Below are 16,664 nucleotides of genomic sequence, written 5' to 3'. Positions count from 1 at the left end.
TATCACCCATGCAATAATATTTTTATTTAATAGTACCCTTTTTACTCAAAAGTATACAGCATATATTTTCTCACCATTGGTTTAGCCGACTTGGAGAATTTATATATAAAGGAGAGGGAGGTATCGAAAAAAAGATGATACTGATTTAGAGTCGATGGGTAGGAAAGGAGAAAAAAAAAATGAAAAAGATAGAAATTTGGTTCGTATGGTTCGGGAGCTATGAATAAGAAGTAGGAATCGATGGCTTACTTAAACCATTTATCATAATCGTATAAATCACCCTTTTAATTTTATATATTTAATGTGTCTTTTTGCTAAAGTGTTTAAATAAAGTGAATAATTGAACTATATGTTGTGACTATGATTATATGTTATTTAATATGAATGTTGAAATATGATATGGATTTATATACTTGGTGCAATGGATATGTTTTATATACTATAAATAAATTAATTGACGAATTAGGATAGAAATATGTAATTGATGCAATGGACATGTTCACACATCGGGCCGGCCCATCGGGTTTCGGGCTGACCCATGGGGTTTCGGGTCAATAGAGTGCGGGCTAATCGGGTCGTGGATTTTTTTCGGGTTGTAAAAGTTCAACCATAACCCTAAAAGCTCGGGTTTCGGGCTAGCCCAGCGGGTTAATCGAGTTGCTACCGATAAGATTAACATGCTATCAATTCAATGAATAATGATAAAAATTAGTTATATTCATAAAATGTAAAATATGTAATTATGATAAATTTGAGATATATGGTCAAACTCAATCATAATTTCATAAACATGATCAAATACTAATATTTGAGATATTTCGTGAAATTTTAATGCATGTTTTAGAAATTTAAATATTTTTTAAAGTGAATTTGAAGTTTTTAATTTATTTATCAATTATTATATTAATAAAAATTTAATATATAATTTTTATATTTAATATAAAATTGAAAGTTATTTTTGTAGTTATCTATATTATAAAATTAATCAATGAAGTGTCGAATTAGGAGTAAAAAATAGAATAATAGAAATTTTATCGGGTTTTCGGGTCTAGCCCTAACGGGTCGCGGGTTAATCGGGTGCGGGCTAATCAGGTTTTAATTTTATCGGGTTAGAAATTTCCAGCCCTAACCCTATAAATTTAGCGGGCTATTCGGGTCAGCCTACGGGTTGTGGGCTATATTGACATCCCTACACATGATTTTAGAATTATTTGAATCATTTGGATTAAAGAGGGTATGTGACAGTCTTGCATGTGTCTGATATCAATGTAATGGACCTACGCGTCATATATACAATGACAATATACCTTCGGGTTATATATATATATATATATATATATATATATATATATATATATATATATATATATATATATATATATATAGGGTCTTGTTAGGTTGAGATTTTTTAGCTTAATTGAGAATTGAGATGCATTTTCAGCCACTCATTTTGAAATGTCAACTGCAAGTAGATTATGTCAACTAAGGGGTATTATCGTCATTTCATTTCAATAGCCAGAATATCAAATGTCAACAACTCGTATTAAAATGTCAACAACTAAAAAAAATTTAATTTTTTAAATTTTTTTAATTTTTTTTTAATTTTTTTTAAATTTTTTTAAATTTTCGCGCGATGTCAACTACCGAGACATTATGTCAACTACGATGTGTAGTCTGCACATCAAATGTCAATAGCTCTGCACATCAAATGTCAACAGCTTATAATTGACATTATATATGTGTAGTTGACATGAATTGTATATGTAGTTGACATTATATGTGTGTAGTTGACATGAATTGTATATGTAGTTGACATTACATGTGTGTAGTTGACATGAATTGTATATGTAGTTGACAAAAAAAAAAAATAAATAAATAAATAAAAATCGAAAAAAATTTTTTTTTTTTAAAAATAAAAAAATATTTATTAAATAAAATATATGATGAAATTACAAATATGCCCCTTTCACAATTAATTAATGTAAAAATATTTTCCATGTGGCAAATTCTGGACCACTCATTTAATAAAAATGAGTGGCTTATAATGCATCTCAATTCTCAATTAGGCTAAAAAATCTCAATTGATCACAACCCTATATATATATATATATGTACAAAAGCAATGGGACCTTCGGGTCATATACAATGGAATCCCGGGCAGATAGCAGACTTGATTTGTCACAAAATAATAAATTGAGTAGACAGGCATATGCATATGAATCTGAAATTATTTATGATATTTGATGTTTATTTATGTGTGCGGATTTATAATATTTGTAAATAATTCTAATAAATGATGGATTTTGCAATTATAGTATTTGGATGGTGAAATTATTAATATGTGATTTCTTTACTTTAATTTATATTTGTTTATTATAAATCTATACTTCAAATGGGCGAGGGTGTGACATAAGCTCCTATAACTATTTTTCGTACGCTCGAATCTACAATCCTGAATTCATCACTGGTGCCACATCAGTGGGTAACGTTGCCTCCTTACTTGTATCAGTTTCCTTACTTGTATCAGTTTCCTCTATGTATAAAAAGGTCTAATTAAGTTTCTATTAGAAAAAAAGGGTTTATATAATAAGGATTTGACGTCCAACTTCAAATTTTAATCCAAAAATTTTAAATTTGCAACGATTTAATTAGTGATAGTTTAAAATGAATGGACAAAATTGAATGATCATTAGTGATATTGAAAATGCAGATTTCCAATTTGTAGCTTTTGTGATATTATAAGTTTAAATGCATCATTATATGGGAAAATGATATACTCTACTATACACTACACTCATTTTAAATCACATTTAACGTTGTTTGTTCTGAATTACGCGATTTTCTACTTTATTTCCATTTTAATTACTTTGTGCTGTGCTTTGCTTCCCCCTCCCTTGGGCCTTGGGCTTGGTTTTCTAAACGTCAATTGTTTAGATGCAGTTTTTTTTTCCTATGAATAGACGATTTCATCCGCTGAGTTGGTCTCGTCTCGATATCATCAAATATAGTAGTAGTACTTACTAGTTTACTTTCATTCATATTAATAAACTGGAGGCCAATAAGCAAGCTTGGTTTTGTGGTGCAGTTGTTTATCACGTCAGTCTAACATACTGAAGGTCTCCGTTCGAGTTATATTGTCATTTAATTTTCAAAATATATATATATATATATATATATATATATATATATAGGTGTGATCAAATACAAACTCTCTAAAATACAAACTATGTCACCGGAGTGTACAAATTCTGTCACCGGAGTGTACAAATTATGTCACCGGGGGTCGATGTCAACGGAATGTACAAATTATGTCACCGGGGGATGTACGGAGTGTACAAATTCTGTCGACGGGGGTGTCCAAATTCTGATTTTTCGATGTCAAAATGTTGACATTAGAAAAATCTCTTATATTAACCGTTGATTAATTGTATTAAGTGAGTATGATTAAAGTTTGTATAGTTTGTATTTTAGAGAGTTTGTATTTTATCACACCCCTATATATATATATATATAGGGTTAAAGATAGAACCATTCTTAAGTGTAGAACCTAGAACTCTACATATTTTATTCATTGGATGAGGAAAAAATGACGGTCAAGATTAAAAATCATACATATTAGACTATGTTTTCACGACATTCCGGACTCAACATGTGAAAAAACTCACATGTTGATGGAAGAATGAATGAAACGAAGAAGAGTCCATGCATGCTTTATTTTTTCACTTCTCTGCATTCACCCATTAATAATAGTTTTGGTTGTAATGGGAAGTTGTTGTGCAAATCAACACCATTGGATTAAAATGCCAAACGACCTCCGTTTGGCATTTGTTCTACGTTTAAGAATGGTTCTACGTTTAAGAATGGTTCTATCTTGATCACAATCCTATATATATATATATATATATATATATATATATATATATATATATATATATATATATATATATATATATATGCAGTTAGGGACGGAGCAAGCCAGGAAATGGTAGCAGGAGGGGTAAAAATATTAACGTATAAATAAATAAATATAAAAATATAATAACAAAAGAAAAAATTTGGGTGTTGGGAGAGGGCCTCTGTCATTGCGGCTGTTTTCAAAAGGAACACGAATATTTTAGTTTTTTTTTTAAAAAATTCTATGGCTTATATTTATAATATATTTTAATTTGGGCCTTGGTCTCCCCTGTTTTGTTACGTGTGATGGTGCAAGCGGTGTTTTTCATGGGGGTGGATCCCCTGCGGTGCACAGCATTGTTGTGCACACTCACAAAACAATTTTTTAATAATAAAAAAAAATTATTTTTTTATTATCCCATTTGTGCACAGCACAGCAGGGGATCCAAATCCTGTTTTTCATAGGCGAGGGGCAAGTAAATCTTTATTTTATCAAATGAAGGGGGTAAATTATGTGAATACGTGAGTATTAGATTATTTTAATGTATATATGTGTATATATATTGGAAATTGAGGTGGGGCATTTGCCCCATCTAAAGATACATTAGATCCGTCCCTGTCTGCAGTTCATCTTTAGGGCATCCACAATGGGGCGCCCGAAGGCGTGCCCGATGCGTGCCATCGTCCTCGGGCGCGCCATCGAGCACCATTGTGGGTGCCCGGACGATGCGACGCCCTAAGCCCACTCCCTATGCTTCGTCCGCGGTAGAAGCGCGCCCGACAGGCCATTGGGCGCGCCATCGTCCGCGCCATCGGGCGCCATTGTGGGCGACGCGGACGATGGCACACGTTTTTTATTTTTTTAATGCTAAATTCGAAAAATTTGTTTAAATACCCCCTACCCACCTTCATTTGTAACATTTCATTTCACGATTCCACTCTCGAAACTCACATTTTACTACGAAATAGATTCAAGTCCCAATAGTATGATGTTTGGTGGTGATGCGCGTTGGCCGGGTACAGAATCTGACAAATATCGGTCGTTCGATGCCAACACGCAGTACGACCCCGAATTCAGTACGGATTCGTACGGTTTGTCGGGCATGGAGCCGTCTCCAAACCGACCTGCCGCCGCCGCCGCCAGAAAGAAGCGGATCCGACACTGCGCGTACAAGTTACCAGCCGGCGGAAACCCTCGTCTTGGCGATGTGTTGGGTGGATATATCGGAGGGCCCGATATTCGCAAACAACTAGAAGCAGCTCGCGTACTGGGAGGGGAGCGCATCGTCGAGTGCTACAATGAGGCGAAGTCGCCGAGCGCGTACAAGCGCCAACGGGAGCAGCTCTGCAAGCACTGGGATTAGGTGAAGAAGCAAGTTGACATGTTCGCGGCAGAGTACGAGAAGTGCTCGAGGGAGCAGGGAAGCGGCGAGAGCTTGACGGATGTGCGCGATAGAGCACTGTTGTTGTACCAGTCCATGCACGACGACTTCAAGCATTTCAACATCTGGGCGCTCTTGAGGAACAAGCAGAAATTCCAAGGCGGGATTCTGCACACCAGTGCGACAAAGAGGACGAAGACCACCGAAGCTGGTGGTTACACGAGCAGCGAAAGTGGAACTCGTCCGGTGGACCTCAACCTGACGTACGCGGAGGATGAGAGTTCCGGCACACCGATGTCCTCCAAGCGTCCCATAGGCATCAAGGCTGCGAAGAACAAGGGGAAGGCGACAGCGACAACATCCTCGACCGCCGCCACCCCATCGTCGATCCCGGTCCCGACCCCGAGCCCGACGGCCGCCGCATATGTGGAATTGGAAACAGCCTCGATGGCGCGGACGTTGTTGCAGACGCACAAGGCCCTCGAGAAGTGCACGGACCCCGCCAAAGCCGAATACCTCCCGGGGTTGATCGATGAGCTGCGCCGAAAGTTGAGAATTTCGTAGATTAGCCAACTTGAATCGTGTAACTTTTGTTAATCAATGCAGTCTTCGCCGGTTTTTATTTAATCGTTGTATTTTTTAATTAGTTTGCATTATATATTTGAAAACATTTAAATTAATTAACTAAACAATAGTAAAACCTATATGGCGCCCCACTGCAGGTGGAATGGTGGGAAGATAAAAAAGATGACGTGGCGTGCATGGGGCGCCCCATTGCTAATGCCTTAGATAACTAGATGCCTTACGATTTTTCTAAATGAAATAATATATATTTTTATGTTAGATACACAAGCACGCCACCCAAAATAAATACTACTCTAATACTCCTATATCAAACTAATTATTAGTATTGTTTACAAAACATAAAAAAAATAATGCTCCATGCTTCCATACGTAAGTAGCACGACCAAAAGGTCTGTCAAACGTAATCTTTTATCGTACGTACTGTTTCTAATAGTGGTTGTATGAATCTTTGTATGATTGTATCCAATTTGCAATCATTCAAAACGGCATGTAAGTACTCCCTCCATTCCATATTAGTGAAACATTTCTTTTTAACAAGAAAATTAAGAAAAGATGTGTAATGTATTAAATAAAAAGATAATAAAGTAAAAGAAAGGAAAAAGTAGAAAGAATAAAGTAATTAGAGAAAGAGAAAAGTAAGTGAAAAGAAAAATGTTGACTTTTATTAAAATGAGAAAAAACCCCACTACTGTGGAACGTACTAATCCAAAATAACGAAATGACTCTACTACTATGAAACGGAAGGAGTAATTATTAATGGACAGATTTGGTTGGGGATTTTTGATTGTAATATACTCCCTCCATTCCGCTTTAGAAGTCCCGGTTGAGTCGGACACATGTTTTAAGAAAGTGTTTGGGTGTGTAATAAATAAATGTTACAGTGGATGTTGGGACCCACTTTTAACACTTTTTTACTTATTTTGAAGGCATTTTTTTTATTAGGTTATCTCAATCGGGACTTCTAAAGAGGGTCGCCCGAAATTGATCAACCGGGACTCCTAAAGCGGGACGGAGGGAGTAATAAAATATCTATTGAGCATTCCCAACATGCATCATTTTTTTCCCACTATCCATTTTCAGCCGTAGTCTAAGCTGCTCGTCGCATTTTGTGAATGTTTCATTTTTTAAATTCTAATATATTGTTTTATCTATATAAACCATTGTTTCTCACCTTATTCCAGTATCCCTTCGTTCCACTCCCATTCTATATTCTCTTTCTAGCTACATCTCTCCAAAACCCGTCATGGCTGAAGATTAACTATGATTAGACTGTTGAGAAAACTTGATTAATAAGGTTTAATTTATTGAAGTGTCCTTTCTATGAATAAAAGGTTTGATTAATGTTTTCTTTTAGAAAAAAAAATAGTTGTCATTTCCTTCTAACACTGGTTTGATTAAGGTTCCCACCTGAAAAAGGCCTGCTGATTAAAGGCTTTCTGTATATAATAAGAAGGTTTGATTAAAGTTTCTTTGAGAAGAAAAGGTTCATATAAGGTTTTCACGTCCAATTAAAAAAATTTAATCTAAATTAAGAATTTGCAACGATTTAGTAACCGTTTAAAGCGAATATTGGACAAGATTGAACAACCATTATCCAAGTATGCCATCTATCGTGGGGCGGAGTGCATATATTGTTATACTCCATCCATCCCAAGATAGTTGAAACATTTCTTTTAGGTACAAGATTTAAGAAATTAATTTGTTAAAGGTTTATGGTGTGTTCACTATGGAACAATTGGTCAATTCTTAGTATTATGATTGTTCACAGTATACTAATTAATTATTAGGGGTCTCCCAAATGGCAGAGTGCCCCTACGGTAGAAAAGAATTGGGAAGAATTGGGGAGAATTAAATCTCTCAAAATAGGTAAGAATTGGATTTCCATAGAAAGCTCCACCAAGAATTGGACTTGGAAGGACTCATTCCCCCACCCATTCCACCTCGTTATCTTCTCTCTCCTTTTTAGGAGTGTTTTTGGGAGTGTAGGGGTAAATTCATCCTTCTATAATTGTATTAGGTCAAAGTCATTATTTTGGATAAATATTTGGGTCAATTCTTGGGCAATTCTAAGATACTAAACAATGGGGAAAAGAATTATTTATGTGGCTAATTATGCCTTAATTCTTGGAAAATTTAATTCTTCCAAATGTTAGATATGGAAATGTTCTATAGTGAACAGACCCTTAAATGGAGAGCAGAAAGTAAGAGATGAAATAAAATAAGAGATGTGAAAAGAGAGTAACGTAAGAAATGAGATAGAGTTCTTATCAAAAAATGAAATGAATCAACTATCTTGGGATAAACAGAAAAGGAATACAACTGTGCTATTTATACTAGTACCATTTAAAATTATTTTAGCACCACTGTGCTATGCTTCCCCTCCCTTGAGTTTTGGTTTTTGTTTTTCTAAACGTCAAGTCAATTAAGTTGTAGACTTGGAATTTATTTTCTATGAAGAGATCAGTTCACCAAGATAATATCAGAACTCGAGGGCTACTTAAAGAGCATCCACAATGGCATCCGTCCCGGCGGACGTCCGCCATTGCGCAGCGGTGATGCGGATACGGACGTCCGCTGCGGACACCGGGGTTCCGCGGCGTTCCCGGGACGTCTGTCGCGACGTCCTTGCGGACGTCCCCCATTACTTTGACCCCACTAACTTCCGCGCGGACGTCCCGATTATTTTATATTTTTTTCGAAAATTCTATAAGTACGGCTCGTTGAACTCCATTTCATTCGCACCACTTGTATTAACGAGTAAATTCTATAAAGACGGCGAAATTTTAATTCCGTAAATTGTTTAATTTGGTGAATTTGTTTATTTTTATTATTCTGGGAAGTCCGTCGGGATGTCCTTGGGGATGTCCGCCACTGTGCAGTGGGAAGTCCTTATGACGTGACAGGAGGTATTTTTGGGATGTCTGCGGGGATGTCCGCCGGGATATCCGCACCACTGTGGATGCTCTAACATCATTGGTTTCGTGGTGTAATTGGTTCTCATGTCAGTCTAACACACTGAAGGTCTCCCGTTCGAACGTGGGCGAAGCCATATTCTATTTTTGGTTATTTCCATCTCCAAATTCTATCAATTTTCCTTTATTTACAATATGTAATCTTTATTTGCAATTTATTTTAACAATTATCAATGAAGGACGTTACAAAGCATAATTCATGCGAATTAAGCATACATATATTGCCCTTTTAGCCTTAAAAAATAAATACTACAAATACCTTTAAAATGTAGTCATTTTTATTTTAAAAAATAAATCCATGCGCTTACGCTTTTTTCAAATCACGTAATAGCGGTAATATTTTTACATTTAGAGCGCCTACAATAAATATAATATAATTAAACTAATTATTATTAATATTACAAAATATAAACAAAAATATATATGCAAACAGCACGCCCAAAGGGGGGGTCTGTCAAATCAAATGTAATCTTTGATTGATTTTTTTAACAAAGACTGTCCAACTTGCAATCATTTAAAATGATTGTGTTTAATTCACATTTGTTATATTTTTAGCTTGTACTAAATCTTAGGTATTTCAAAACAACAAAACTTTTTAATGGACACTTTCTAGATGGGGATATTTAATTGTAATATTAATGAAATATAATTGTAAGGCACTCGGGAGGGCAAGACCATTTGGTGAGAACAAAGACATGACAGAGGGCCATACCCTAATTCGAAACACAAATTCCCAATTTTATGGCTTCGTGCTAACTTGCCCCATTTCACTGCCTTATTTAGTTCTTTTGTTCCCATAACACATATCTTGCCTCCCAAGCACAGACTGCTGCATCACTCCTCAATCCACCACTTTTTGATTGATTCACTTGCACAAATCCTTTTAATTTTTTTTAACTTAACAACATATACTACCATATGCAACAACGACAAAAACTCAAAAGGTAAATTTTTCCCAATTGGTTGGAAGCAATAAATTACCAATCATGTAAAATTCTTAACATGGGCTGATGGAACTATGTCAAATATTTTTTTCTCACACGAGACTTCACATTTCAATAAATTTGAAATATAAAAATAAAAAAAAAGCCAATTAAGGATGATGGGTTGAGAAACATTTAACTGCCAATTAAGTAGTTGTCGTGTAAGCGTTACCAACCTCAACCAACCTGTGTCTTGATTATACATATATCTATATAGTACTATATAGGCGCAGCAGAACTTCAATAGTTTATCGTGATAAATGAAAATGAAAACATAAAAGTCTGGACTATTTATTTCTTCCTGATTTCAAGGATAAAAGAGATCAATGTCCCACTACACTGAATAAGTACTATATATCTAAGAAATAGCCTCTAAAAAGTATAGACTTGAACTTTAATCTTTTTTAGCATCACCGCATAATTCAATTTTCAAGCTCCCCATGAATTGGTCACTTAATCACATCTTAAATAAGTCTAACATGCATTCATACTTATTAGCTTAGCTCACACATGTGTGCTGTTCAATTTAATTATTTAAATTTGTTATGTTTCATAATTCTCTAAGAAAATTAGCTCACACTTGGAGATGTTGACAAGTGTCCTCTATTTTCTTCCCCACTTAGCTATCTCGATGGTATTGGAATTTAATAGGGTTCTTTTTTTCCTTCCAATTATTCCAGAGAAAATTAAACATGTAAGTATGTACTAACTTTGTTACAAAAATACAAAAGTTAAAGCCGCAAAAAAACATTAAAAAAAAGAAGAAAACAACAACCTTCTTTTTTCCTCTTTTCAGTTCCCACAATGAAGAGGAGTCCCAATCAATTTATATTCCACCATTGGAGCACAACCTTCACTCTCAAATTTTACTACTCCTGCTTTTGAAATGGTGAAATAGCGATAAAATTGGTAATTTGTAATAGTTTAAGTTTATTCAACTTTGGATTCATACTCAATGAATTCAGTTAATCTATGGATATTTAAGAGTAGTTTTATGCAGTTTGTTGCTTTAAGAGGAAAAAAAGGAGAATGGTATAATGACAGTTGACCTAATTTATGTAATCATGTTTCTTCAATTATAACTCTCCTCTCCAACACCAGACAAAACCATCATCACCACGTATTACAAAGATTTAGAGTCAATCAAATCAACTGGTTCCTCAATCTTTGTCGACCAGGAATGGGGAATTCGTTTGGCTGCTCAGCTTCAGGAGAAAGATTGGTCTCCGCAGCGAGAGATGGGGATTTTGTTGAGGCGAAGATGCTTTTGGATTGCAATCCGCACCTTGCAAAGTACTCAACTTTCGGTGGCTTGAACTCTCCTCTTCATTTCGCTGCCGCCAAGGGCCACACTGAGGTTTTACTTCAATTCTACCCCTTCAATTATTCATTTCGTTTGATCTTGATTTGAGGATGATTGGCTTCTCAGATTGTGGCATTGTTGCTACAGAACGGGGCTGATGTCAATTCAAGGAATTATTGTGGACAGGTGAACAAATTTCTCTATTTTGCTCTCTCTCTATACTTTCCAAGTTTATTACGTTCGTAAAGTTAAATTTCTCTATTCAATAAATGACTTTAAATCAACTGTGGTGTGAATTTGACTTGTTAAATACTCCCCTATATGTAGATACTTTAGTTAGGAAGTTTGATTGATGAACGAATGCTGCTGGATCTATGCTAAATTGTTGTCATTAAATACCATATATGCAGACAGCTCTGATGCAAGCGTGTCGATATGGACATTGGGAAGTTGTTCAAACTCTTCTTCTCTTTAGATGCAATGTGAGTATTTCAACTTTATGGTTTACTTATCCTACAATCTTCAAGATTTAGTTGATGTTCATAGAGAGTCCATACCTGTCTATGATGTCCTGTTCTGGGATACTTCAGGTTACTAGAGCAGATTATCTTAGTGGAAGGACTGCTCTCCATTTTGCAACTGTCAATGGACACGTGCGATGCATGCGATTGGTGCTCAGTGATTTTGTTCCAAGTGCTCTGTTCGAGCCTCAGAATGCCCAAACAGTTAGTGACGGAAGTGATGGTTCTAATAGTAAAACCAGGTACATAATGAGGTTTTATGTTTTTCATCCTCCACTATGACTTTTATCTTGGCCATCACTCGTCAAAATTGAAACGGAAACGGAAACTGTAGCAAGTGGTAGGTTATGCTGCTTTGATAATTTCTCAACAGGGTTGGAAAGGTAGAAATGAATTTCCTTCGAATAATGAACACAATGAAAGCATCAACTTGGTACCTTACTTAAACTTTAGGAAATTTTGTTCGTTAATGATTTATCCATTACATGGGTCATGCACTCCCACATGTAACTCTAGTTTGATCTGGATCTGAAACTGAGAAAATGCTTCTTCCCCAACTCCAAGCTTGAAATGAGCTATAAAGCCTAAACCTGTTCTTATCGAATATTTTCCTTCCTACATGGCAGTGCTCTCTCTAAGTTTGTAAACAAGGCTGCAGATGGTGGCATTACTGCTCTTCATATGGCTGCGTTGAATGGATATTTTGACTGTGTTCAGCTCCTACTTGACCTTCACGCCAGTGTATCAGCTGTGACATTTCATTATGGCACATCGATGGATTTGATAGGTATATTCCATGGCCACATATAACGCACTTCCATAAATTTTCTAGTTTGTCACTTTACATCAATTTCTATCTGTATTTTATAGGGGCTGGGAGCACTCCTTTGCACTATGCTGCATGTGGAGGACATATAAAGTGCTGCCAGGTGATGATAGTTCACCCCCATTAATTTTTTGAATATATGCTAGTAATTCTGTGCCGTAGTTTCTTGGTATTTACTGCTTACATATAATATGTTACATTTACACTTTTTCTGCTTTTGCAGATCCTTCTTGCTAAAGGTGCTAGTCGTTTGTCGCTAAACTGCAACGGGTAATTTACCTGTGTTTATGCTCTTTTGCACACTGGTCAATTAAGTTTTTCCTTGCTACAAGTAACAGTGTATACACTGTTTCAGATGGCTGCCTATTGATGTCGCAAGGATGTGGGGGCGTCATTGGCTTGAGCCACTGCTGGCGCCTAATTCTGATTTGCCACTCCCAAGTTTTCCACATTCTAATTATTTATCACTTCCACTTCTGAGTGTCCTAAATATAGCTAGGTAAATCAATATTTATTTAGCAGCTGAATTCCTTTTCTGCTTATCAATTTTTCTTTATACCGAGTAGTGTGGCACTTGCTGCAGAGACTATGGATTGCAGTCCTCAGCTACTGGGTCAGATGATACGGATATCTGTGCTGTTTGCCTCGAGAGAGCTTGTAGCGTGGCTGCTGAAGGTTAGCTGTCTCCTTACCTGGATATTTTCTCCTATATTATATGCACCTGTTATGCGTTTTTTATTAAGTGACCGTCATTTTGGATCGATCCCTTTTGCTTGTAGAAGATTTGAAACTTGACTATATGTTGGCATTTACTGTGAAATCATTGATTAATATGTTGTGTGAGTTGCACATGTGAGACAGAAGATTCCAAAATTTAGATATATTTCTCTGATTTACTTGTGGCTTTTATGTCATTTGCTTTCAGGATGTGCACACGAACTGTGTGTAAGATGTGCTCTCTACCTTTGCTCAACCTGTAACATTCCTTCGGAATCTTCAACACCTCCTGGTTCCATTCCTTGCCCCTTCTGCCGGCACGCCATTCTATATTTTGTCAAAATACCCGGTTCTTCATCTAAAGACATAAAACTGCCCTTATCCCTCGGCTTATGCACCCCCTGCATGCTTCATCCAAGAGAACGCGAGCAGGACACCACATCAGAGGCTGCTGGCTCACCCGACACGAGGAAGAATCGTGTTGCCTCTGTCTCTTCAGATATGTTCTGTCCGGTCACTTGTAGTCTGTTTCCTTCGGTGACTATCCCGTTGTGTACGTGCAACGAAGGCCCTTGCCCTGAATTTGATTCCAGAGAAAGAGAACCTCCAGAAGAGTCTCCTCCTCCTCCTCCTCATCATCCACAGCCTGAACCAAGGGAACGGGAAAAACTGGAGGGGGTGAGATCAGAGAGAACGACATGTTCGAATATGTTCTGGGGTAGAAGAAGCTGCAGTAGGGAGAATCAATGCAATGCTGAGATCAACGCAGGAATGCTTTGAATTGGTAAATATTTTGGAATTTGATTCTGGGCTTGAGATTGTAGGCCTTAGGTTTTTGGTTTCTTACACTTGTATTTCTGGTTGGTAGACAGTTTGATAGGTCTGTAAAGAAAGTTGGTAGGACAGAATAGGATTGAATATCTACCATTGTGGTTGAAATTTATGTAAGAACCACGATACTCAATGATTCGCTGATTGCTATCTTCCCTAAATACTCGATAATTAAAACAGTAAGCACGTATCTGTAGATTACTTTAGTGGCGTTGATCCGTATTTATTATGCTTTCTCCTAAGCTAGATTAACAATCTGCTCTCGTCATAGGAATTCCCCATTTAACCTTGATGAAGTGTTTCATTTCAAAATTTTATTGTAAATTTATGCCCATTATTTTTTTTATCGTACCTTTGTAATTAACACAATATTTTACTTAATCATACTTTTGCAAACTTCCTTCATATATAATAGATACATGGATAAGGAGCGACACCTACATTTAAAGTGGAAAGGGCGTGACTTAGTAATTGAATTATACCAGAAAGAGGGAGATTCCGAGAATATGCAAATATGAGACAATATGTTCATGATAGGAACTTTTAAAAGAAATCTATGAATGCCAAAATTCTAAATCATGCCTAATAAGTAGTAACATGCAGTCATGGCATGAGATTGTTACAAAATGAAAGTTTCAAAGGGTTGTTAACCACGGTAGTACTGTTATAGTAGAAAACTAGTACTTAAGAGTTAGTTACCAAAGATCAACAAAACATAAATGAACCTCATTTTATCTCTAATGAATCTGAATGATTAGATTTCAGGATGAAGCTAGTCCTCTCTAGTCTACCATGACGGGTGCATGTACAAGTAAAAACTTCAAAGTGAGTAACAGCAAGTTTTCCCATTGAAGTATAGGCATGCGTTTAAACCGGGAACGATAAAGACAATAAAAACTCTGTAAAAATGTCAAAACTGTAGCAAAACTTGTCATGTTCCCAGGTGAAACATAAAAGGTGAATCACACTGCTAATGAGTTCAAAGTGTTGGATGATCAAAATATGTGGCATCCCCAAGAGCTGTAAAATCAGGAAACATATAAAGTTCCATGGCGATACAAGGCAAGGATGGCTGAACTAAGCACACTCCAAACAAAGATAATCCACCAAGCCATAAAGCAGGCAACTTCTTTCACCCAAGCCGAGTAAAGTTTATAGTTATGAACCCCCGGGGTACCTTTAAGGAAACCATCATCGAGTTGAGACAAGCCAAACAGAAGAAGTATCATCATGGCAGGCACAAAGAATTGCACAACTGCTAGGCATAGGTAGTGGTTGTGAAGAAAGACCTTCGCCCTGCTATATTCCAAGTCCGGAACTTTGCTGGCGTGCAGTCTTTGGTACCAGCACAGCACGGCTTCGTTTAGGAACAACTGTATGTTAGGCCTCAAGGTTAAAAACTGCAGCATTCCTGAACCAAACAAACACCAGCTCCTCACATTGTCAAAACTCGATCTTGGCATACCAAGACGGCCAGCTATTTCAATGACCTCTCTTCTATTAGTAGCCATATGCGATCTACTCGCGCCACCATTAATGAGGAGGTCAGCAAAAGGGCTAATCCAAAGCAATGAAGTGAAGACAGTCATTATGTAACTAGCATAAAGAAGTGTTCTTGACAACCATCCGCATGAAATTATCGACAAATTAGAGCGGATTTGATCGGTTCCGAGCCAAAAAGCCCGTGCATATCGCAAAGCAGGAATGTAGAGATAACCCACAGTAGATCCCATGGAAACAGCAAGAAAAAATTTACCTAAACCATCCAATGATTCAAAGCTAAAATCAAGAATCCAATCAGGAAAAATCCCAAAAGCAATAATCAACCCAAACAGAAACCCCAAAACCCCACACACGAAGCTCAATTGCCTCTCAGACCTCTTCGATGCGGACCTCTGAAATCCGACCCTAATGATCAAGATGAACAATCTTGAAACGCCCACGAGCCCTAACAAAAGAGGTATTATTGTCCCACTTTTCACCAATCCGGAATCAGTATCGACCCTCAAGAATCTATGAAGCGACAGAGACAGAAACCCAATAACGGAGAAATTAAAAGCGGTGTAAAAATCGCCGAAATAAATTCTGGATTGGAGGTGACCTTCAGTGAGTTTCAATCTAAAGATCTGAGCTTTATTCTCGTCGAACTCGAAGTTCTCCTTGGATTTCTTTCTGGGCTTGGGGTGTTCGGAGTCGGCGGCGCCTGGCCTCCTGATTGCCGCTCGGATTCCGCTAGATGTGGTGGCGTTGGGATTGACATCATCTGGGTGAATGTAAGTGTGGAGGCCATGAAGAAATAAAGCTGGGATCTTGAGAAGAGAGAGGATGAGAGTGAGGGATATTGCAAAGGCTGCGTGCAGAATGAGATTGCTTGTTGAGAATATCTCTGTTGTAAGCTTCATGGAGTTCACGCAGCTCTCAGTTTGATGGATTGTGATATGAAGAAGTCAAACTTGAAGATCACACAATTTGCTTCTTAGTTTCAGGCCCTGGGCTTTTCCTACATCTATTATGATTATGAGACTATGGTTTAGTATTTTTTTAATTTGTTTTCTCTATTCTAATTGATGCGTAAAGTTTACTCTCTGGACAAAGTTGTCATCATAATCTCTTTAAATTCATAGTTGAAGAAACTAGGGCACATCAAAAA

The 16,664-nt window shown here is 36.9% G+C and overlaps 2 protein-coding genes across 4 annotated transcripts; one reads left to right on the top strand and one right to left on the bottom strand.

Moving 5' to 3' along the window:
* Positions 1–10,594: 10,594 nt before the first annotated feature.
* Positions 10,595–14,197, top strand: LOC121797146 (E3 ubiquitin-protein ligase XBAT33-like). 3 transcript variants are annotated; one of them, XM_042195883.1, is made up of 11 exons: positions 10,595–10,725; positions 10,995–11,173; positions 11,246–11,305; positions 11,530–11,601; positions 11,710–11,882; positions 12,267–12,427; positions 12,511–12,569; positions 12,690–12,736; positions 12,822–12,965; positions 13,050–13,141; positions 13,392–14,197. In XM_042195883.1, the coding sequence occupies exons 2-11, from the start codon at positions 10,997–10,999 to the stop codon at positions 13,961–13,963; spliced, it is 1,557 nt and encodes a 518-aa protein (XP_042051817.1). In that variant the 5' UTR covers positions 10,595–10,725; positions 10,995–10,996; the 3' UTR covers positions 13,964–14,197. The 3 variants fall into 3 exon arrangements, with proteins under 3 accessions (XP_042051817.1, XP_042051818.1, XP_042051816.1); XM_042195884.1 differs by lacking the exon at positions 10,595–10,725 and having other exon boundaries at positions 10,752–11,173; positions 11,267–11,305; XM_042195882.1 differs by lacking the exon at positions 10,595–10,725 and having other exon boundaries at positions 10,753–11,173.
* Positions 14,198–15,042: 845 nt separating this feature from the next.
* Positions 15,043–16,416, bottom strand: LOC121796506. The gene has a single exon (XM_042195342.1). The coding sequence runs from the start codon at positions 16,414–16,416 to the stop codon at positions 15,043–15,045; it is 1,374 nt and encodes a 457-aa protein (XP_042051276.1).
* Between the last annotated feature and the right edge of the window lie 248 nt (positions 16,417–16,664).

This window comes from Salvia splendens, chromosome 3 (assembly GCF_004379255.2).
Source record: "Salvia splendens isolate huo1 chromosome 3, SspV2, whole genome shotgun sequence".
Lineage (NCBI taxonomy): Eukaryota > Viridiplantae > Streptophyta > Magnoliopsida > Lamiales > Lamiaceae > Salvia > Salvia splendens.
This window is presented reverse-complemented; position numbering and strand designations above follow the sequence as displayed.